Source organism: Bufo gargarizans, chromosome 1 (genome assembly GCF_014858855.1).
Source record: "Bufo gargarizans isolate SCDJY-AF-19 chromosome 1, ASM1485885v1, whole genome shotgun sequence".
NCBI classification, from domain to species: Eukaryota; Metazoa; Chordata; class Amphibia; order Anura; family Bufonidae; genus Bufo; species Bufo gargarizans.
In genome coordinates, this window is record NC_058080.1 from 63,572,265 (window position 1) to 63,596,213 (window position 23,949).

A 23,949-nucleotide genomic window follows, 5' to 3' on the forward strand; every position below is an offset into this window, starting at 1 on the left:
GAACTATTAGTCTGGAATTTTCTAAATGAAAAATTGGTAAATATGCACTAACTGGTAGGTGGGAAAACTGGCGAGGAATTTTCTGAACAACCATGAACGAGGTGACCTGTAATTAGCATACTACTGCCATCAAGTCCATACAGACCCTATACTGTTCGTTGTTCCCCCCATCCTCAGCACAGTGCTTATTCATTGTATTTACAGACTGGTTGCTACAGATGTTCCTCCGGACAACCCTATTAAATATGTTGTCATATGTAAGGGTGTATAACAGCTACAGTTCCAAACTCCTGGCGGCCAAACCTGCACAAAAAATGTTCTGCCACCTGTCTACTGAAAAAATACACCGGCCACCATGAGGAGTGTGTTCCCTGTGTCTCCCCTCTCTGCAGTGACTGGGGGGCTGCTGTGTACTGTACACGTGAATATACAGCAGCCTATCAATCATCACCATGAGGGGCGGCAGGAGGCAGGGGTAAGTGTTCGTATGAATGTACTGGACTCCTAAGCTATGTCTCCAGGGTATTCTTTCAGCGTTTCGACTAGTCATGTGACCACAACATTTTTTTGTGCTGTTTTGGCCATTTTATATATGTTTTAAGAAGAGAAAGTCAGTCCCCAGTTATACTCCAATTCTCCGCACCTGCTTTCCATATCCCTTATGTCTATTTACTGCACAAATAATCTCACAATGCCCCTTTACTGGTCATGTACACCAAGAAACTATAACATGTGTCAGCTTTTAAACAACTGCTATATTGAAGAGTCGGTGCAAGAATGACTGAAAGTGCATACTTACCTCTGAATATCATTTCATAGTTTACATATAGAATTCACCCACATAAAAATCTATGACATATATTGTACTGATCCTGAGTTACAGTTTGGCTTATATTCCAGAGCTGCACTCAATTCTCTGCTTGCATTATGCCTACACAGAGATTAATTTTTTTAAAACTAACTTTACCACAGTTTTTTAGGAGCTTAGCTAATTTGTTAGGGAAAGGAGGGGTATGGCATCTCTGACATTGAGTTTGTTTACTGTTTTAAAGAGCAACCAGCAGAATTCTGAATACAGCTCTGAGGTATAATACAGCTCAGAATAAGTGCAAGATAGGCTATGTATATACAGTACACAGTGACTCCACCAGCAGAATAGTGAGTGCAGCTCTGCAGCATAATAGAGGGTGTAACTCAGGATCAGTAAGGGATAAGAAATGTATGTACACAGTGACTCCACTAGCAGAATATTGAGTGTAGCTCTGCAGTATAATACAGGGTGTAACTCAGGGTCAGTACAGGATAAGTAATGTGATGTATGTACACAGTGAGTCCAATAGCAGAATAGTGAGTACAGCTCTGCGGCATAATACAGGGTGTAACTCAGGGTCTGTACAGGATAAGTAATGTGATGTATGTACACAGTGAGTTCAATAGCAGAATAGGGAGTACAGCTCTGGGGAATAATAAGGCGTGTAACTCAAAAATCTGTACAATATAAGTAATGTATTTACCAAGTTATTTAATATGTCATGTAGATTACATCTATGTAGAAACTTTACAGTGGTGTTCGAAGGTAGGGATGCTCTTTACTATCACATTGTCATTGTATGCTTTTTAAGCTGTGATATTTTACAATTTTTGCAATTTATTTTCTACTATGGCAATATGTTTGCCTACTCTATTTGCCTAAGGAAAGTCACATGCACCAGAAGATGTTGTGATGCTCCTCAGTTGTCTAAGTACCTTACGTATTAACAAATACTCAGCATTTTTGGGGCTGACCTGCAAGCTTTTTGTTCATTTAGTATAGTACAGACATGGTTCACAAAAGGTCATGGTAGACCACCAGAATGCAAGTGTTCATAACTCGCTGAGCAAGACGGTATTCTCCTCTTTGTGGCAACCACACAAAATCTCATTGAAAACGGTCTTCTATGCGGTGGCCCTCTTAAAGAAGAAAGCTTAGTATGGCTGGAACTGGGTCTCCTCAAAGAGGTGGTCTTTCACAAGCCGTCTTTTGTGAGGAGTACCATGCAAGACAGGAATATGGTGGCTTCTTTGGTTGAAGCATGAGATCTTTCCGAAGATTCATTCTGTGGCTTCATGTCTTTGGTTTCACCTTGTATTGTAGATGAGTTTTATTTGCTTTTGTCTTCCCCTTAATTACATTGAGATCTCAGGTTCTATGTTAAATAGAAGGTCATCGTTCCCTCTTCGAACTTCGAGTAGTAAAGGGGATTCATTCATTACAGCCTCATGCAAATCACCAGATGTCAACAGTGGTCGTCCATTGACCTTCACGATAATGTCACCATCTTTGATTCCCCCTCTGTAGATGTAGAAAGATACCATATGTTAATCTTTTCTAGACATCTATAAACCTGCACTGGAGTTGACGACCTTAGACCAGAATCCTACATGGTTAAATCACAATTATGACTTTTGGAGTCGTTTCAAGGGAACCCATCATGTTGAGCCAAATTTTATACAGCAGGGGCATCTGAGAAGATTGATATATATCATAGTATTTTATTCAGTTAAATCCCTGCTCTTTCTATGCTTAAAAATCCAGTGGGTGGTGCTATCAGTGACTTACAGCTATCCCTGAATGAGTAAGAGTAGATGTCAATCATTGAGGCTGATCACCCACTGGACTCTCAAAGCCAAAAATAAGCTGGAATGTAAATGAAAATATCATATTCTGAATAATTCCCGTATAAGTATATATCTCAATCTGCTCAGCTCCTCCTGTTCTATAATCTGCAGCTTGCATATAGGACTTTGTTTGGTGACAGGTTCCTTTTAAAGCAGAGTTAAAGCAAGAAGTTAAAAATTCTTCCCTGGATAGAGCCCTCCTTTCTCGAAAACTTTTACTTTCATAGGCACCCGCACCATTGTGTGAATCTGTTAATTCCTGGGCAACCAGGGACAGACTGGGTACTTAAAGTGGCCTTGAAAAAAATCAAGTATCCCTATGTTGTAGGAGGGTCCAAATTGACCAAAGATGAGGCAACACATGTAGGTAGGAACAACATAAGTGGGGGTGGCCTGCAATAACATAGCGCAGTGCAAAATACCGCCCCAGCAGAACCAAATATCAGAGTACAGCACAAAATACTGCTGCCCTCGCCATAGTATTCAACTGTATCACTGTCCTGAGGGCTGTGATACAGTTGAGTCCAGGAGGGCACCTGCAGCTGTTGGCCAGGTTTATAAGTGCTCCTAGCATTAATTAATTCTGAGAGCATCAGATCTTTATGTCCCTGGCTGGCAGCCATAAAAGAGCTTGGTCGCCCCCCCTGGAGATCTGCCCATCCGGAAATTTCCCTGAAGGGTCTATGGCCAGTCCAACCACGTAGAATGTTCTCTTCATTTTTCAGAAGAGACTCCATGTCAGACCTCAGTTCTATGACTGCCTAAAAACACGAGCCTGAAAAGGGCTAGATTATGACAGTACTGCCCCTTGTAACTTGCTGTAGGACACTAGTAGTAGAAGTGATGCCCAAAAGGCAAAAGTGGTCCAAAAAGTAAAAAATCTATTCAAATTTCTGCCAAATTATCTTCTTATCTTCACAGATAGTCAACCTTGCTACGAAGGTGTAAATGAGAAAATGGAAGGCATATGTGTGTACATTTATGTGTTCATACAGGGGCATATCTATATAAGGTGCAGAAGTAGAAGCCACACCTGGGCCCTGAAGCCTGAGAGGACCCACAGGCTCCTCTGCCACATAAGAAGACATCAATGGCACATTGTACAGTAGGTGGGGGCCCTGGTATAGATTTTGCACTGGGGCCCAGGACCTGCATGTCAGGTCTCTGTGTCCATAGATTAGTAGGGAGTTACACCGTTGTAATTCTGTATGTCTGACATATGAGATAGTGTAACGTCTAAGCTTTTAGGCAGAGTCTACATACAAATAGACTTGTACAACATTGAGAACAGGTTGTCAAACCTATAATACTGTATGTTTGCTATTGCAATTCATTTCATTCATATTGCGAAGGGAACTACATAACAGGTAATGGGCCGTATTAGTGGATGCTGATGACAATATCTAGTTTTAGTTCTTACTTCTGAGACGGTGAGTTGGGCAGAACTTCATGAACGTATATACCGCTGCTCACATCTGGGAAATCTGGATTGTTCAACTTGAGTTCCTCGACAAGTCTGCAACCAAATTAAAAGAATGCATTGTTACCAAGATATACTGTACATATCTGCTATAACCCATGTCAAAAGTAACTGCCCCCTTAAACTGTTTGCGTATTTGCTTTAATTCTAATGCATGGATAAGCTTCCGGGCAGAAGATTTCATATTAAAAAATGACATAATAGTCTCTGTATGGTCCAAAAATTTTCCAAGGAAGAAAAGTCCCCATTACTAGTAGTCTCTCCTCCATCTGAAGGGCAGACACCTTTGACAAATATCTGTCTTGGTCATGGGATGGAAAACTACTGGAAGAACAGCCATGACATTTTACTTATAAGGTTGGGTTTATACTGTATGTCCCCCCATAAGAGTGTCAAAGTCCCCCCATAAGGGAACACCAGATGCCAGAAGCTCTATGTGCAGTACTCCAGACCTGGGGGTACTACTATCCTAAATGTAATATAATGTCATGCTATACACTTTGTTCACCAGCAGATGGGATACGGTTGACCATGTTTGGCAATAGGAATGGGAATTACCATCCCATTCATCCCCCTCTAAGCCTACTTTCACATCTGCGCTTATGCTGTCCGGTTTTGAGATCCGGCATGGGATATCAAAACCACAGCGAAACGCGTCCGTTATAATAATAAAGCCGACTAGATCCATTCAAAATGGATCCGGTTGTATTACAGTATATCGAAAATTAACTTTTTTTTGTGTCCGTAAAAAACAGATCAGGCACCCTTGACTTACATGGTTTTTGGCATGTTCAGTTTCCCATGCCGCACACAAAAAAACGCTGCTTGCAGAAGTTTTGGGTCCGGCATGGGAACGTAACAAACCGGAACGGAATGTGTTCTGGTGCACTCCGTTCCGGTTTGTTCACTTTTGTCCCCATTGACAATGAATGGGGACAAAACTGAAGCTTTTTTTTCCTGTATTGAGACCCTATGACGGATCTCAAAACCAAACCTCACAACGCAGATGTGAAAGTAGCCTTAGTAGGGGTGCGCTACTCTGACTTCCTGCCAGGGGAGGGGTAGAGCTATTAAGTAAGTTAGAAAGTAGAGAGTGAGGAGTAAGGGAGCCTGAGATCCGGCTCCTGTTCCTCCGGGCCATGAAAACCCCAGAGGCAGCTCATCTAGGAGGAACACTTCCCCAGAGAAATAATCCAAAGGAAAATTGCCCAGTAAGCGTCTATCTTCTGCCAGCTTTATTTCCAAACTTTTAAAAACAAAAGCTGAGGTTGCGGACACTCAATGTGTCCTTAGATGTAGTCAAACTTCAAGTGTGTCCACAAATAAATATACAAACATATTCAATTATGTGATGATGTCACACAAGTTCCTCCGAATATTACAAGCTAATACAAATCATATGTTCCTCACAATGGCAGTGCTGGCCGAGCATCATGGGGCCCAAGTATATAAATGTATGAAAAAAGCTTTTCAATAATGGTAAAATAAGTCAGTTCTAGAATTCATTCCATAAGGTTTAACTGAATTCAAGGTAAAAATCCAGTATGCTTCTGGATTTTTGGCGAGAAGTAATTTTCTTCTATCGCCACCTCTCACAGTTTTACGGGGGGCATAGGAATTAAAAATGTTATAACTTTTTATAGGGACTGATATGGTTTAATTTGGGGGACAAAGGGACCAATAGGCTTTCTTGGGGGGGGGGGGGGGGCATAGGCACCGCCAGTGTTTTATAGGGGGACTTAGGGACTGATGGAGATTCATAAGAAGACATAGGGACTTAGAGTGTTTTACAGGGAGGCACAGGAACTGAAAGTTTTATAAGGACTGATAAGGTGTTACAGGGACCAATAGGGTTTCGTCGAGGGGCATGGGAACTGACAGTGTTGTGTTTCTAATCAGACTTAGGGACTGATGAGGATTCATAGGAAGACATGGGGTATATGGACTTAAAGGGTTTCAGACACAGGGACAAATACAGATAATAATAAGTTGTTTTTAGTTCAGTCTGATTATTTACAGAGTAAAAGTACTCAAAGTTTATAATGAACAAGTCAAACTCAGTTCATGTTTGGTGCCAGAAGCTTCTAGCCCTCGGCCAGAAATGAGTTTTGTATTAGTTTCAGGCTTCGCAGCTACAACTTTTTCCATAGCAGATCAACGTTTTTCGGCAAGCATCCAAGCCTGTGTTACTTACGCCGGAGTTATAGTCAGCATCTTTATCCCGATGAAACGCTTCTTCCCGTCTAAGGAAACAATGTCAAGAGTTCTCGTTAGTTCACTTTAGGCTCCATTAGAATGTATAAAAAAAATTAAAAAACATTTGTTCACCTTTTACAAAGGTCAGATTGTTCGCCTCCAACTACGAGGGAGAGATATAGGAAAGGCAGGAAAGACTATAAGACTATCTGTCAGGTGGAAGATTTATGGTGGGAATGTTCAACGTCTACTAAGTTAGGCATGTACTATGTAACCTGCATATGTTCGCGCTTCGCTCTCTTTTATTTTAGAGACTGCGGTATGCTTTTTTTTTTTTTACATCCAAGACCATAATTCACAGTGCTCTATAAATTACAGTCATTTAGCCTGGCTGTTCAGTCTATGTTTACAGTAAGCTTAAAGGGGTTGTTCAGGATCTTGATATTGATGACCTACCATCAGTTTCAGATTGATGGGGATCCGACTCTCAGCACCCCCGACGATCAGCTGTTTGAAGAGGCAGCAGTGACCTCTTCCTAGGCCAGACATCACACTCATCATCCATATGATCTATGTGCAGGGCAGTGCCATTCAATTGAATAGGCCTGGGCTGCAATACCAAGCACAGCCACTATACAATGTATCGCGCTGTGCTTGATGTGCCTTCTTCAAACAATTGATTGGTGTGGTTACTGGGAGTTTAACCTACACATATCTGATATTGATGACCTATCCTGAGGATGGACCATCAATATCAAAATCTGAGGCAATTCCTTTGGAACCTATGCTTGATTTAAAAAATGACCACTCGTCTGTCCACAGTTGCCGCATTCCCAGCCATTTACGCTCCCCGTGGGACAGGAACTAGCTTGGTCCTATGACTGCTGCAGCCAATCACTGGCCTTAGTGACCTCATGTGTATCATCCAACTGGAGCTCCAAATCTCTTAGATCTTATCCAAAGTTTTAGGAGGCAACAAACAGACACACTGACCCTTTGACTGTCTGGTTTAGCTCTGTTGTTTATGTCTGAAGACTTGTTTATGTCTGGAATAACTGCTTAGTCATTTCTCACAGACTTACACTGAAACTCTTTAGTCTAGGACAGACTAAAACTCTAAGGCCCCTTTCACACGGGCGAGTTTTCCGTGCGGTTGCGATGCGTGCGGTGAACGTATTGCACCCGCACCGAATCCTGACCCATTCATTTCTATGGGGCTGTGCACATGAGCGGTGATTTTCACGCATCACTTGTGCGTTGAGTGAAAATCGCAGCATGCTCTATATTGTCCGATTTTCACGCGACGCAGGCCCCATAGAAGTGAATGGGAAGTGTGAAAATCGCATAGCATCCGCAAGCAAGTACGGATGCGGTGCGATTTTCACGCACGGTTGCTAGGAGACGATCGGGATGGAGACCCGATCATTATTATTTTCCCTTATAACATGGTTATAAGGGAAAATAATAGCATTCTGAATACAGAATGCATAGTAAAACAGCGCTAGAGGGGTTAAAAAATTGTATTTATTTTTTTAACTCACCTTAGTCCACTTGATCGCGAAGCCCGGCATCTCCTTGTGTCTGCTCTGCTGAACAGGACCTGGGGTAAGCATTAAATAGAGGTTAAGGACCTTTGATGACGTCACTCCGGTCATCACATGGTACGTCACATGATCTTTTACCATGGTGATTCACCATAGTAAAAGACCATGTGATGACCGGAGTGACGTCATCAAAGGTCCTTAACCTCTATTTAATGCTTACCCCAGGTCCTGTTCAGCAGAGCAGACACAAGGAGATGCCGGGCTTCGCGATCAAGTGGACTAAGGTGAGTTAAATATTTTTTTATTTTTTTTTAACCCCTCTAGCGCTGTTTTACTATGCATTCTGTATTCAGAATGTTATTATTTTCCCTTATAACCATGTTATAAGGGAAAATAATACAATCTTCAGAACATCAATCCCAAGCCCGAACTTCTGTGAAGAAGTTCGGGTTTGGGTACCAAACATGCGCGATTTTTCTCACGCGAGTGCAAAATGCATTACAATGTTTTGCACTCGCGCGGAAAAATCGCGCATTTTCCCGCAACGCACCCGCCTCTTATCAGGGCAAAAAAACATGACGCCCATGTGAAAGAGGCCTAACAATGTTTCTTTTAGGCTGTGCTTCTCCATTCTATCCCTCCCACTATAAGGTTCTAGTTCAGCTAGAAACTGTATATAAGGAGAGCAGTCAGAGCCCCTAGTTGTCTGTAGATATAGACCAGTGTTTAGTTGGAGATACTCTGCCAGACAGCGTGAATGACCATAAGAAGACACTGAGATGGGATTGCTCAGCCACAGACCCTGAGTCACTGGCCTTTGGCCAGGGAACCAGCCATCTGAGAGAGAGAGGGACAACTAGATCAGTCCTTTCCTTGGAATGTATCCTTCTTCTGCCAGGGAGGAGACTGGAGAAGACAGCTCAGTGCCCTGTCTGTATTGTTTTGCACTTGAGTTCCTCCATTAGAGAAGCACATTGGGTTACTGCAGACCCGGACTCTCTGGACTTTTTTCTACTATTGTGGTGCACCACTCCTTACCATCCCCTCTGGAGAGCAGCAACAGGCGATGACACCTTGATGATCTCCAGGGGGACCCAGAGTAGCGTTGGGGCCACTCCAAACCTGGCCACTGCATAAGTAGCAAGCTCCTAGGCTTCCTATAGTAAAGCCTGTGGACTGCCAGAATTTTCTGTTCCCACAAGTCCATAACAGCTACCGTATAATAGATCTCCTATATCTGCCATGAAAAAATACCTGAAAGGCTGACAGGAACATGCAGGAAAATGTCAGTGTATGCTGGAATATAGAGCTTGGCATTGAAAAAACAGAGCATTAATACTAATAAATACATCTGCACAGAAGGTTAGACCTAAAACATGATGGTAAAGGTGAGCATTCAAGTGAGTATTTGCATCTTTCAATTTCTTTTATTTTTACCCTTGAATTTTTTGTCATGTGACTCGTTCATGAACTTGGTGATACGATCGGATGGAATTGCAAAGGAAATCCCAGCAGCCACTTTCAGAGTATTAATTCCAATCACCTCTCCATCCTGGGTGAAGAAATACAACTACAGTTAGACGGTTTACACTGACTTCATTCCACTTATCCACTCATAACATCAAAGGCAAATACTCCAGACTTTTTTTTATTTGTTCCAGGACGACTGTACAGAACTACATTTCCAGCATTGCCTTGAATCGATCATTTTGCTGGCAGCAGTTTGCTTAAAATACTAATGAACGACTCAAATTGTACCAAACTGAAATCAAAATTCTCTGGTTAACTTTGAAGGGGTTGTCCCACCCCAAAACCAATTTTAACCCTGAAAGTGTCAAATGAAAAAAAAAAAAAAAAACACACTATTCACAGCTGCTTCGCTCCAGTGGCGAGGCTCATGTCCTATTTCCTTCCTATCCCCAATGGACCAGAAGTGTGACGTACCATCTGTGGTCACATGCACACCTGCACGCAGGGGTTGTCAGAGCTGAACCCGGACATAAGCTCCCCTTCACTTATTTAGCATGTATGAGTAGCATGTATGAGTGGAGCATCAGAGCATTTCTTGCTCCGATGCTCCCCCTTGACCTGTGCTGCATCGCGCAGGGCAAGAGCTTTTTCTTCACTACCGATGACGTGCTGGGCTTCTCATGGGTATGCTAGGAGGAGGCTTCTGCCTAGCAGTGAGCCCAGTGATATCACTGACACAAATGGGCGGTCTTTAGTGCTGCCCTAGGCTGTTTTTCACTAAAGACCGCTCATTAGTGGAATCACTGCTAGGCAGAAGCCTCCGCCTAGCATACAGAGAAAAAGCCGGGTGCGTCACCAGCAGTAAACCAACAACCCTTGTCCTGCTCTATGCAGAGCAGGGCAAGGGAGGGCATCAGACCTAGAAATGCTCCGATGCATGCTAAATGAATGAAGGGGAGCTTATGTCCAGGTTCAGCGCTGAACCCGGACTACCCCTTTAAGTGGCCTCAGCGATGACGTGTCCCCAATTGGCACATGACCACAGAGGCTCAGGGCAGTAAATGACATAAGCGGTAAACGTGCCCACATGACACTTCTGCTCCTCTAGGATCCGGAAGGAGCAAGGATGGGAGCCTGGTGGCAGTGATAAGGTGAGCAGCTTTTTTATATTCTCAATTCACACTTTCAGGGCTAATATTGGTTTTGAGGCCTGACAACCCCTTTAAATATATTACAAATATTTAAATATTATATTCCTAATTTAATATGGCAAAAGATCAATCCAAGTGAAACTCATCTGTTTGTGTCCATACAATAACACTTCTACCTAGACTGGCAGCTCAGTGTTATCACAGGATCAATGGATATTATAAGAACCAGTGAGAACTGGTCTTAAAGGGGATATTCAATGGTTAATGTAAAAAATTATCATACTATGTTTAGTATGCCCTGTACCTCATAGGGATCCAGAGATCTCCCCATTCAATGCTTCAATTCCTCAGATTTTCTTCAGACTGGAAGATTAGGAGGGCATCCTTTCTGCTGAGGCTCTCTTCCTATCAAAGCTCAGGGGGGTGTTGTTTCTGCTGTAGCTCTCTCCTTACCACCAGAGGGCGTGTCCTTTCCACTGCAGCTCTCTCCCTATCACAGCTCAGGGGACATGTCCTTTCTGCTGCAGCTCTCTCCCTATCACAGCCTGGGGGGAATATCCTTTCTGCTGCAACTCTCTCCCTGTAACTGTCACAGCTTCTAACAGCAGATCCAGCTGGTGGCAGTTGAAGGATGGAACTGAACATGTGTGACCACCTCAGTGAGGTGGACAGAGAAATCAGGATTGAGAAAACAACAGTTTCTGCTATACAGATAGAGGTTATTGAATATCTATATGGCCTAACTATTTTTTTAAATGCATACAGTTACAAAAGTATTCAGACCCAGGTGCTGGTTTGAAAAAGGTGGAATATTTTCCATGGGACAATTAAATATTCTGGTAGATATGCAGTCCAGTGACCCTGTGATAACATCCATGTACCAAAGCAGGACGTGTTGTCAGCCACACAGAAGCTCTTTCCACAGGAGGTCAACAATGTAAAAATTGTATATAGATGATTTAATAGTTTGATCATTTTTTTACATCAGAAAACTTCATAACCAAGAATCGTTTTAATTGCTCCTTTTACAAGGTAAAGTATTCTGATCAAATCCTACAAGTCCACAGGAATTTAAAGAGGTCATACTTTAACCCTAGGGGGTACTAAAGCTCCATCTGCTACATATAAGGAGTCGGGCACTATAGAGTAGTTGAAGACCCTGATACAAAAATTTGATACAAGTCCACATGTTACCTTTCTTGTTGGAAGGTCCATTCACCCACTGGTCATTATGAAGCTCAAAATTTACACCCAATGCCATCATTCACTTGACTCTCTATTTTTCAGCTATTATTATTGTTCCTTGACATCATAAATCCCAAAATATAAAGATATCGATACTTACCAAATTTACCAAAGGACCCCCAGAGTTTCCATACTGAAAAAAAAAAGAAACCATAAAAAATATTTGACAATTTACATGGAGAAATCATTATGACTGTGTGTGACCGGGTAATGGTTTGTTCACAGTCTCGTTATGGTCAGTGACAACTCTGATTTTGATGTCTGCATCAAGGATGAGATCAAAGTCATTAGCATTTGCTGGATTATCAGGTGATCAGTATATAACACAGCAGGAATGGACCAACTGTGTCAAGGTGGGTCAAGAGACACCGTTGTTTGGCACTAAGGGGACAGACAAGTGCCTGGTCAGTGGACAGGTTGAAGTCAGGGCAGACAGAATGTGTTCAATCTGGTAAACAGGCAAAAGGTCAGGGCAAGCAGCACATAAACAGGCCAAGGTCAGGATGCACAGAACAGGATTGTAATGGACAGTGGGTGTGGACCCATAGTACCAACTAACTGGTTTGACTTTGGGTTAATCCTAAAGGTGTAATCCTGCTGATTTGGTACACGGGCAGACAATCAGAATAGCACACCTACACTGGTTAAACTAGTAAACTAGGAACCTAAGCTCAGGTAAGGAGTGAGAGGGCAGTCCAGCATTTATAGGAGAAGCGGATTAACAATTAGAAGCAGGAGAGGAGGGGAGTGGTGGTGATGGCAGAAATGAGAGTAGAAGTAGTAGTTCAATAAATAATGTTTCTTATAGGGACAGTGTTGAACACGGGCTGCAGATGTAACAAGGATCAACATGACAAACCGGTAAAGGTCAGGCATGGGAGTTCAGAAACCGCAATAACCTTTGCAGAAACTAGGCTAGGTAAGGGCTTATTACTCAGGGCCCTTTCTATAAGGAAAGGCAACTTATATAACCCATGGAAAGCAGCCATTGGCTGGGGACAGAACAGGCTCTGTGCACTGGCCAATTAAGAGCTGTGAAGAGTGTGCAAGCTCTAAGGGAGCAAACCAGGCAAGAAGCAGAGATGGCAATAAGAAGTCTACAGTGTGGGACCAAGCAAGATGCACTTCGATGACTATAGCCACCAGTAGGGAACAGAGAGACACAGCCAACAAAGCAGATCTGCTGAAGCTGTAAGTATGCTGAAGAGCATGGCCGCCAGGTTCGGTGAGATGTTGGGTACAGACCACCAGCATTACACGAGAACATGTTTACACAGAGCAGTGATTTGAACTGAATGTTTCTATGAACATGTTTTGGCTCAATCATTGTCCTTCATAAAGGGTCCTTGAGATTCCCAAATCTTATACTAAAGATACTATCCTTTTCTCTTGGGATAGTCCCACCAGCCTGATACAAAGTTACACAAAAAGAGGCATAAATATAGTATTATAGACCTTCAATATCAAGAAAACAGGGCAGCACTCTTTACTCCACCTATTCACATGTAAAAGGAGGAATACACCTTATACACCATGCTTAAGTGGATTTTCATGGGCTTTTCATAAAATCATTACTGGTGATGTTCTCGGTAACCTGGGAACCTCATCAACACCCAGAACCCTCTAGCCTATCGGGATCTTTCATAGAATATAATGGAGAGTAACTGCAAATACTGTACAAGGTCAATTGTCATCCAAGAATGGTGACTTACTGTTACTCTTACTTGTCTGTGGCACAACTATTGGAGGTACAGAGGTAGTAGTCTCGGCCAGTGCCTAAGGGGTCCCAACAGATTGTGAACTAGGGTCCATGAGCTCCAAGCAATGCATCTGGTTCTTCGAACCAGTGGGGGTCCCAGTGATGAGACCCTCACCAATCAGAATTTTAACTCATATGCAGTATATTATCCACAATCACTTTCACTATTTGGGTCTTGACTTGTTTACTGTATGATACCCCATATAAGAAAAATGTGGACAAGGAGCAGTGACTGCAGGTATTAAATCCTCAAAAAATCTTTCTATCTGGAAAATACGTCACAGACTTACATTAATGATGGCGTCCGTCTGCACATAGTCCATGTCTGAGTCTCTCAGGCCGAGTTCTCTTCCATCTCTCTGGGCTGTGCTGACAATTCCTGTTGTCACTGTGTTCTGTAAAGCAAATGGGCTTCCGATAGCCACCGCAAATTCTCCAGGTCTAAGATCTGCTGAATGGCCCAATAGCAAGACCGGTAACTTTTTCTAAAACAAGACCACAGTTATACAAATGAGTGAAGAAATGCAAGTTTTGCACAAAAAAAGACATATGTTGTAACATTAGTGCCCGAGACTATAACTGGCTATCCTAAGTCTGTCCAGTGACTCTGGTGACATCTCATCTTGTCCATTGGCTAATGCAAAAACTAGTGGCAGATTGAGAGTGATCTGGTCCCCTGGTCGCAGCCCCTTACCAACCACTATAGCCATTATACACTTATTAATTGTGTTGTTTTCTTTTTGTTTTTTTTGCTGGGTCTATCTATAAACTTTAAAGGGACATGCCTATCTTAGGAATTTATGCATATCTTCTCCATAACCACAGCCACATCTCCCTTAAAGTACTTGGAGAGCACAAAGCCAGGAAATCTGATGACTCCCTTACTTCTGATAGGTGAGGGTTCCAGAGGTGAGTATTTATGGCATGTATCCTGAGGCTACCCTTTAAGAAAGGTTGTAACTGACAAAAGAGCCATTCCCCCATTCTGGTCATTGGCCAAGAGTCACACTGGCCCACCAGAGTACAAAAGCATCTTCCAGTGCACCCTGGCTCTCACCTAATAATGGCTCTAGAGCAGTGTTCCTAAATTCCATTCCTTAGCTCCACCTGACAGTCATGTTTTCAGGATTTCCTTGACATTGAGCAGGTGATATAATTAGTGTCAATGCATCAGGACTTACCACAGATATTTATTCTGTTCTGTGAGATATTTTCAAATCATGACCAGCAGGTGGGCCCTGCAAACTGGAGTTGAAGAACACTGCTCTAGTGGACCAGCAGAGGCCTACTCCTTTAACTAGCATTAATTACGTAGGTCTACTAATCACAGACTTTACAACCAGGAATAAGAGATTGACTGTGCTCCTGAGTTTTTACGAACTGCAATTGAGTTAAGTCTCTGTTTGTGAGCCAAACTCCTGGTGCCTTCAGTTTTTTTGGATATGATGTAGCTAACATTGCTAGCCATCCTTATAATTTCTCAGTCACACAGTTGCTCCATCCCATCCCTCTTGCAAGTCTTCCTGACAGTCATTGCAATTACAGGACCTTCCCTCTTCTTATCAATAAAACAATCTCATGTCTCTCAGATGCACTAATAGGAATTTATTGATTTTTTTTTTATTTCTGTAATATCTACAGATCATGCCAATCACTGCCAAAATTTCACTGGAATGCAAAGTATGGAAAAATAATGGGAGTCATGATACTCTCAGTCATAAAATGTAGATACTGCGGTCCTGGCTGCTCTATATAACATTCAATGTTCATGTATACTTACTTTGGAGTGTATCTTGATTGTTGCAATGTCTGACTTTTTGTCTATATCTTTGATGGTTGCCTCGTAGGTGTCACCGTTATGGAGCTGAACTTTTAGGTGCTGTTGCCCTGAGACAGTGTTCCTGCTTGATACCACGTGAGCGTTGGTTACAATTATTCCCATGTCCGAGATGATAAAGCCTGATCCACTGGACAGAGGGATGCTACGGCCAAATAGTGGGTGTCTATGAAAAGTAGGAAAGATGGGTTCATCCAGAGTACCATTTATGGTTTGAATATTTCATTTATTTTGCTCATAGGAGAACAGACAAAAAAAACAACAAAGAGGACATGCAATAGGATATGCAATCACTTCCTGCAAAATGGCTGCTCACCTTAGAATGAAGGAATATGCATGTCAACTCAGACATGGGAGTATGGGATGAAGTGACTGTAAGCCTGATGCCATGGACCAGATTCTCCTCAGTTGGAAGACTGGTAGTGTCAGCATAAATAGAATTGCAAAAAGAGAGACATCTTGTGTGGCTTCTGAGTAGCAGTGATGTAGTACAAAATTGATGGTTTTACAGTAAATGTCCACCTTTTAGTACTTGTTATTGGGTCCAAAATTCTGTGCTGAATTTTTTTTAAATATATCTTTATAGAGGAGCCTGCATACTGCTTAGACACTGACCTCAACAGTAAAACAACATACAGTAATCTCCTAAGCTCCCCCTAGTGGTGGCCACAGGCTGCAAGAATTTTATCATTTATCTCTATGACTAAGCAGGCGATTATAAGCTCTCTATCAGAGAAACAAAACTCCAACTGTTAAGATGATACAGTACATTAAATGATTCAGGACAGAATTAAGGACCTATTTACATAAAAATGGTCTTCAAGGGTAGCTTTCACCATTCATGCACTACTACTAGTGCTTACTATATATAATGTACTTTGCTTGAAGAATATGTTGTAGGATACCTATTCTACTAGTTGCTACTTTAAGTGCAAGTTATGATCTAAGGGGCAGATGACAGATATCTGGAAACTCTTGAGAACCAAAAATACTGTACTATGCTGATGCAGGAAAATGTGGAAGCTGTCTGATAGCTGATTTACAAGTTCTGGTTTTTCAGTAGAGCTTGAATCATCTCTTGTGGCCTTTACTTGGTGTAGACATGATTTCAAGATTTGTGGTATATGGAAAAAATTTGAAGAATTTTAATGCTCGTGTTTAAGGAAAAATATCCTCCTTCGTACGACATCTATACTGTATGTGCCAAGTAGCTGAAGGCATCTACAGTTGGATCCTATCCATTAGTAACAGATTACTAAATGATTAGTAAAAGATTACTAGACCCGATTTTTTATATATATTAGTTTTTTTTTCTCAAGCAGAGCAAATCCTATTACAGCCCTTACTACAGTAGATTGAAATAATTGGACAAGTCACTTCCTCCCAAAAGAATATCACACTCCTCTTCTACTGCCGTAATCAAATTTATGATCTGATTGGCTACAGCGGGGATCAGCACCCCAGGCACTCCAGCTGTTCCTCTTTTTACTATGGGAGTTACAAGAACAGCTAAGCAAGTGTGTATGATAGGAGCTGTAGTTTCACAGCAACTGGACCCTTGGTTACAGGGTGTCCTACTCCTGTTCACTCCATGACAATACATCTTTCAATGTGCATTCTTGTCCTCATTAACTAAATGACATGAGTAGACTGGTCACTGGCTCCCACAAGATCAGCATATTCGCCTGCTGATTCACCCCTACAATCTACCGGCGTGGTCTGTATCCATGACCTTTTAGTCACTGTCTCTGTCCAGTCCAGCTCTTTGTCCTCAGTAACATAATAAAATGAGTGGACAAGTCACTGCCTCCCACAAAATCAAGACACTTATCTCCTGCTGCTATCAAAATTCATATCATTTATCAGTGTGCTATATATCCGTTCTACTATCATAGCATTATATTTGGCCTATCCAATTCCTGTGTCCTCAAGAACATAAAGCCATGAGTGGACAGGTCACTGCCTACCACAAAACCAACACACTTCTCTCCTACATCTGTCATAATTTCCATCATCTATCCGTTTGGTCTGTATCCATCTACACTAGTGTTTCCAAACCTGTGGTTTCCCAACTGTTACATAACTACAACTCCCATCATGCAGCTACCTGAACCTGTGGCTACAAGGCATGATGGGGAATGTAGTTTTGCTGGAGAGCCACAGGTTAGAGATTTCTGATCTACACTATGACATGGTATGTGTCCCGTCCTGCACCATTCTTAGCATGATATATGTGGATAGGTCACTGGATCCAGCAAGATCAACCAACTCCTCTCCTACTTCTTTTATCTCATCATGTATCATTGTGGTCTATAAGTCCACCTTACAACAGTCTCCATCCAGTCCTGTCGTCACTGCAGGTCACTGCTTGTCACAAGTTCAGAACACTCTTCTCCTGCTGCTGGCATGGTTATGCTCTGATTTGTTTATGAAGGATATTCCAAGCAGGCAGAAAATCTACTTGACCAATTTTATATGAAGTGCTTGTCCTCTAAGTAATACTAAGTAAAGCAGCAGAGTATTTTTGGTGGAACACATAAGCACCATGGTGTGAATACTCCCCGTAGAGCTCGGTCTACGTCTCTTGTGCTAGTCTTAAGTCATTTCAGGTCAGTGGATTTCTAGGCTCATAAATATGAAAGATGGAGCAGTGCAAACTCTATGGCAAGCACTTAAGAATTTTTATAGCTGCGAGGAGCCTGCATTTGCTTTGGCACAATCCCTTTCCCCAGATTACAAATTACTTACTGCATTTTTGGACTCTACCCTATAGTCAACACTAGAAGCAAGCAGCAATTTTCGTGATTTAGAAAGAAGCCGTCCTGCCTGTGGCTGTGCCATTAATGCCAGATAATCATTTTATTTCACCACTGCGGTGCAGACATGAGATGGACCCGCCAAGTATAAGAATAATCTACCTCTAAACTGCCTTTTAAGAAACACTGAGGTACTCTAATAACAGGCAATGCTGGGCATAAGATTGGCAAACAGTAGAACCATGCTTCATGTACCATGCATAAGGTCTGCAGCCAATCATCTCTCAGAAGTGTGATATCAATGGGGTATCGGAGGTGGGAGCACCTGGATCCCAATGCAGAATCTATTACAGGTGCCCACCTACCATGTGCCATTTAAAATATTGGTATACCAGTATAATACTGGTATTTTCTGGCGCCTTATGTGGCATTGGGTCCTATTAGGCTCCAAGACTCAGTTGCAACTGCAACCTCTACACCTGCTGTAGCGTCAAGTAGCATACACTGACGACTGCCTACCCAAAAGATGGCAAAAGTACCAAAAGCCAAGTGAAAAGTAAAGGTTGAGAAACACAAAACAATCTACAGTATGGTACGTTCACACTGCAGAAAATACAAGTTGTAAAATTCTGACTTGTGTTTGTCCACTGTAGAAATCAAAGGCGGACCCTTGGATTTCAGCCATGGAATTGTAATGTTAATGCCGCGGATCTGATGCCTACACAGCCTGATAAAGTCAGTGCCGAATGGACACTGTCAGGGTGCAGTCATATGCAGTACCCCAGAATAGGGTACTTGCAAACTGTTCTTATTATGTAATGTTGTAATGTACCAGCATATCTCTGTATGGATCAGTCGGGGTTAATAATCCTGGCTCTGCTACTGTAGGAAGTTGGACTTAGATCTGCCCTTAGCTCAGTGAGTTGTGTGCTAGTGGAGGAAGTGAGAGGGAGCCACATGTTCTCGCTCCTCAGAGAACTAGGCCTGAAATCCAGAGAATCACCATCTCTGAAAGATCCACAGAGAGATACTAGAAGGTCCAGAATCTATATGGACAAGCACAGTCAGTAAGGTATTTGCTGTTTGAGGCTGATAGAGACTTTACTGCAGTGAGAGGGACTCTTGAACACTGTCTGGCCTACTGTATCTCAATCCTGTACCCCTCAGCTGGGAATTACAGTCACCACTGCAAGAATAATATTGCTAGCTTTAGATACTGCAGTTAGAGAGAGGAAGGAATACTACAATCCCTATCCTTGCCTATTTCATATACTGCTATCTGGGAAGATGTACACTCTGCATTATTTTCAGGGTCAGACTGGCCCACCAGAGGATCCTCCAGTGGGTCCATTCTCTGAAACCATAGTGGACCCCAAAAGTCCAGGAGAAAAATCTCATTTAGATCGGGCTTTGGAGCCAATCACTTGCTACAAGGTTCTATGTCTTTGATTCAAGACCTCTTAGACTTTATTGACGATATGGGGGTTGGGCCCAATTTTCTCTGGTCGGCCCAAGGAACCCCAGGCTGACACTGATTAATTAACTGTGTTTTGATATCATTTGATGAACTACAACTCCCATTCTGCACTTTAGTAAACAGAGGCATTTATTTTGCACAGCTGGCCTGGTTACTAACTCCAGCACCATTTGCTGGCCACAGCACTTACATCTCCTGCCTTTGACCCGAACCAAACTCACAACACCAACTCCCATCAGGCAGGAGCCCCAACATCAGGGTTTGCCCTGACGGAAGAATGTGTGTGAGGATTACCATTGTGAATAACTGTTGCAGCCAGAACCTCTACCACTCCCAGAGCTGGCGGCACACACATGCAGATATTTTATGCAGTTTTTGAAGCAAAATTAGGATTGGATCATAAAAGTAGAGAAGGTATTGAGGACAGATTTGACTTCTCTTTTTTGAAACAACAAAAAAAAAAACTTGCATGTGTTTTCTACAAGGAACTTTTACAAGGATTAATGTTACAGGCAATTACAGTATCACCAACAAACCAAACATTCCCTATTTGCCTGATCAGCAGCAATCATCTCCGCTGTATGGGGGGCAATCAATTGCTACTGTGATCACTTGTCCCCATAGATTATCATTGAGTCAGGGTAGCAGACCCATGTTTAGAGAGGGAGACCTGCTGCCCAGAAACGATCATTTCTGATGCCAGCCGAAAAACACAATCAGTACTGATTACTGATTAATATCAAAATGGCTGCCACATTAAAGGGGTTGTCTTATCTTAGACAAGGGGGGCATAGCGCTATGATTATGCCCTCATTGTCTTATAGGTGCAGGTCCCAATGCTGGATCGGAAACAGAGCCCCGCAAAGTGGTGGCTGGAGGACGCTGGTGAATAGGAGAGCACTGCACATGACCGTCCACCTGCTCCCATTCACTTCCTATGGGCCCTGACAGAAATAGCCGAGCCAGCGCTCGGCTATTTTCGGCGGCCCCATAGAAAATGAATGGAGGGCGGCTGCGCATGTGCGCTCCGTTCTCAACAGGGGCGGATTGGCCATAGACCTTACAGGTAAATCTCCCAGTGGGCCGATGCCCAAGGGGCCACCTGACTCCTCCTCACGGCTGACCACTGGAAGTTTTTGGGGATGTATTTTGTGCTGTTGGCAGTATTTTGTGAGAGACTGTGGTATTTGCCTCTGTTGGGGTGGCATAATGTACCGCATTATGGTATTGCTGGCCCCACCTACTTGTGCTGGCCCTGCCTTTTATCAATTTGGACCCAACTACAAAATGGGGCCACTTTTAGTATTTTTTCCCGGGCCACTTTAAGTTCCCAAGCCCCTGGTTCTCAATATAGGTGCGGGTCCCAGCAGTGGGACTCGCACCTATCAGACAATGGGGGCATATCCTAGTGATATACCCCACTGTCTGATATGAGAATAACCCTTTAAGGTGTTGGGTTTTGCCACCCAGAACAAAAGTGTTGGGTTTTGCCACACAAGTTTCTTGGCCTAACTCTCATTCAATTGCTTGCTAATAATGGAGTTCCTCTAACAAGGTAAGGCCATCACCCGGAACCAAAAGTGATGGGACCAACCATATCTAGGCCTTCTCTCTCCAAGAGCCCCACAAAAGATCCATAGTCAGACTATAGTACTCCTTTAGGGTACAACCACTTGGTCAGGTTTCCTGATGCAGTTTTGGAAGCCAAAAATCAAGAGTGGATCATAAAAGGAGAGATAGTACATAAAGGGCAGAAACGACTTCTCTTTTTTGAATTCACTCCTGGTTTTGGTTTCCAAAACTGCATCAAGAAACCCGACTATGTAGTCGTACCCTTAAAGAACCAAAACAGATTAGAAGACATTACCTGACAAAAAGTTCAATGTGCACCACTGCCGGAGCAATCTTTTCCACCACATCAGCAATGAAGTTAAATTTGTACCTCGGGCTGTTGGGATGTTGGTGACCTATACTGGCAAAAAAAATTGGGTATGTTAGTAAGAACATTCCTGGATGAAGACTCCTACACGCAGACAGAATTATGTTAATTATAGTCTTTCAATGTCTGGATAAGATGTCTTCTAAACCCCATAGGCAGCCATAACCTTGGCTGACCCCATATTTCTAAAAGTTCACAAAGAGCAGTCAAAATAAACCAACATTCATAGATCCATAAATGGAGATGATAGATGTCATTTGTTCCACCTGTGTCACTGGACCCATTAACTACATAGGGGTTAACACAGATCTTAATTTTCTCCACCACATGGCACATACATAGTTCCAGACTTAAGATACTTCTGCCCTTCCTCGACTAGTTGCGGCGTGCTATGTTTACTTGAGGATGACCACATTAAAGGGTCCACTTGAAAACATTTGGCATTAAAGTAGCAAGCTTCTCAACTGATGGAGACGGAAGGTTTCATGTGGTCCGAAACCACAAACATTAACCCAACATGGAAAATAGAAGACTTTTAAATATTTACATGTAAAGGACCATTCAGTGTAAACTCCAACTTGGCTTACACCAAAAATGCTACTAAAATATTCAATTATATAAACAGTATCTAAAAGTTCCCGAAGCCTATTAGGGGAAAAGTTAATGAAGGTACAGATGAAAAGCTATGGCAAGAATTTTCCTATACACAAGTCTCTGTTGTTTGAGCTGAAGGTTGTATGTATCATAAAAGCTGTCTACATGTATTCTGTTGGGTCCATGGAAAGGGAAGCTCCAGCATTGGTTGGCCCAATCTATTAACACCATGCGGAATTGTGCATATGTTTAGATGTCTCCAACACTATAGAGATCACAATGTCAACAAGATAGGAATGTGGCCCAATGGTTTTGCTATTCTTCCAGGAACTAAAGTTGCTGAGTCTACAGGTAAAGAGGCACCATGTCATGCTAGGATGGAGGTTTGTTACAAGGTCAACCAGGACCAGGAGGCGGGCTTGTTTTATTCTTAAAGGGCATGTCCATCTTTACAACTACTAGTTTTATTGCTGCAGTGGATTTAAAACGAAAAATTAGGCAACATTGTAAACAACCTTCATTAAAAATTGTATATAGCTCCTAAAAAGACCTGTGTGTCTCCATGATAACAGACTACAAACAAACCATTTGTAGTCTGACCCTTCAGTAATACTAACCTTCCAACTTTTTACTATGTCTTAAAGGGAACCGGTCACCGGGATTTTGGGTATAGAGCTGAGGACATGGGTTGCTAGATGGCCGCTAGCACATCTGCAATACCCAGTCCCCATAGCTCTGTGTGCTTTTATTGTGTAAAAAAAAACTATTTGATACATATACAAATTAACTTGAGATGAGTCCTGTCCCTGACTTATCTCACGTACAGGACTCATCTCAGGTTAATTTGCATATGTATCAAATCATATTTTTTTTACACAATAAAAGCACACAGAGCTATGGGGACTGGGTATTGCAGATGTGCTAGCGGCCATCTAGCAACCCATGTCCTCAGCGCTATACCCAAAATCCAGGTGACACGTTCCCTTTAAGGCGGGTTCACATCAACATTATGAATTCCGTTATTGTTTTTCATTAAACCATGGTTATAACGAAAAATAACGGAATTCATGAGACGGAATTCAAAACGGGGTCTGGTTTCCTTTATGCAGGACAGAAAAGAAAGTCTTGTCGACGGGAAAACTATAGAATATTTTTCATGGGACAACCCCTTTAAGCATTAAAACACAAGAAAAACTCTATAAATGTGGTCTTGCTGTAATGGTACTGATCTGGAAAATGAAAGGCACAAGTCAGTTTTATCACATAGGGGAAGCTGTAAAAACTAAACCCATAAAACTATGGTAGAATTGTGTGTTGTTTTTTTTTCAAATTCTATCCCATTTGGAATTTTTTTTTTCAGCTTCCTACTACATTGTATGCTATATTACATGATGCCATTAGAAAGTACCTGTCCTTCAAAAAACAAGTCCTGATACTGCTATATTAATGGAAAATTAATGGCTCCAGAAATGCAGGGGGTGAAAAATGAAAACACAAAAATGGACAATCGCCCCGGTCTGTAATGTACCTCCATATTTCATATGAGGGCATACTGTACTGGGGGTTTTCCTGTTGTATGTCATGGTGGTACTCTCATCTAGGATCACATAACATAACAGATGTCTCCAATTTCTATAAGTGTTTCTTAATGTGTTTGCCCTATACTGTCTTTTGAGTATCTCTGATAAATGGCATCCTATATTCTATCTGTCTTGGCAGAAGCTACCTGGCATTGATAAGACATTATTTACTAATCTCCCTTAATCCCTTTTTTAAAGTGTAACTGCCATTTTATTTTTATTTGTGTAATGTATAGGGGCAGTAATGCTGACCATTTTTGCAA

General features: G+C 42.2%; 1 protein-coding gene across 1 annotated transcript in view; it reads right to left on the minus strand.

The window, feature by feature from the left end:
* Positions 1 to 1,339: 1,339 nt before the first annotated feature.
* HTRA3 (HtrA serine peptidase 3) overlaps positions 1,340 to 23,949 on the minus strand; it is a 33,089-nt gene continuing 10,479 nt past the window's right edge. The window contains exons 2-9 of the mRNA XM_044280517.1: positions 21,441 to 21,540; positions 15,284 to 15,506; positions 13,794 to 13,988; positions 11,845 to 11,877; positions 9,316 to 9,430; positions 6,333 to 6,381; positions 4,079 to 4,174; positions 1,340 to 2,332 (exon numbers count right to left, since the gene is read on the minus strand). Of these exons, the coding sequence (XP_044136452.1) occupies positions 2,167 to 2,332; positions 4,079 to 4,174; positions 6,333 to 6,381; positions 9,316 to 9,430; positions 11,845 to 11,877; positions 13,794 to 13,988; positions 15,284 to 15,506; positions 21,441 to 21,540 (977 nt within the window). The 3' untranslated portion in view covers positions 1,340 to 2,166. The remainder of the gene's footprint in view (positions 2,333 to 4,078; positions 4,175 to 6,332; positions 6,382 to 9,315; positions 9,431 to 11,844; positions 11,878 to 13,793; positions 13,989 to 15,283; positions 15,507 to 21,440; positions 21,541 to 23,949) is intronic.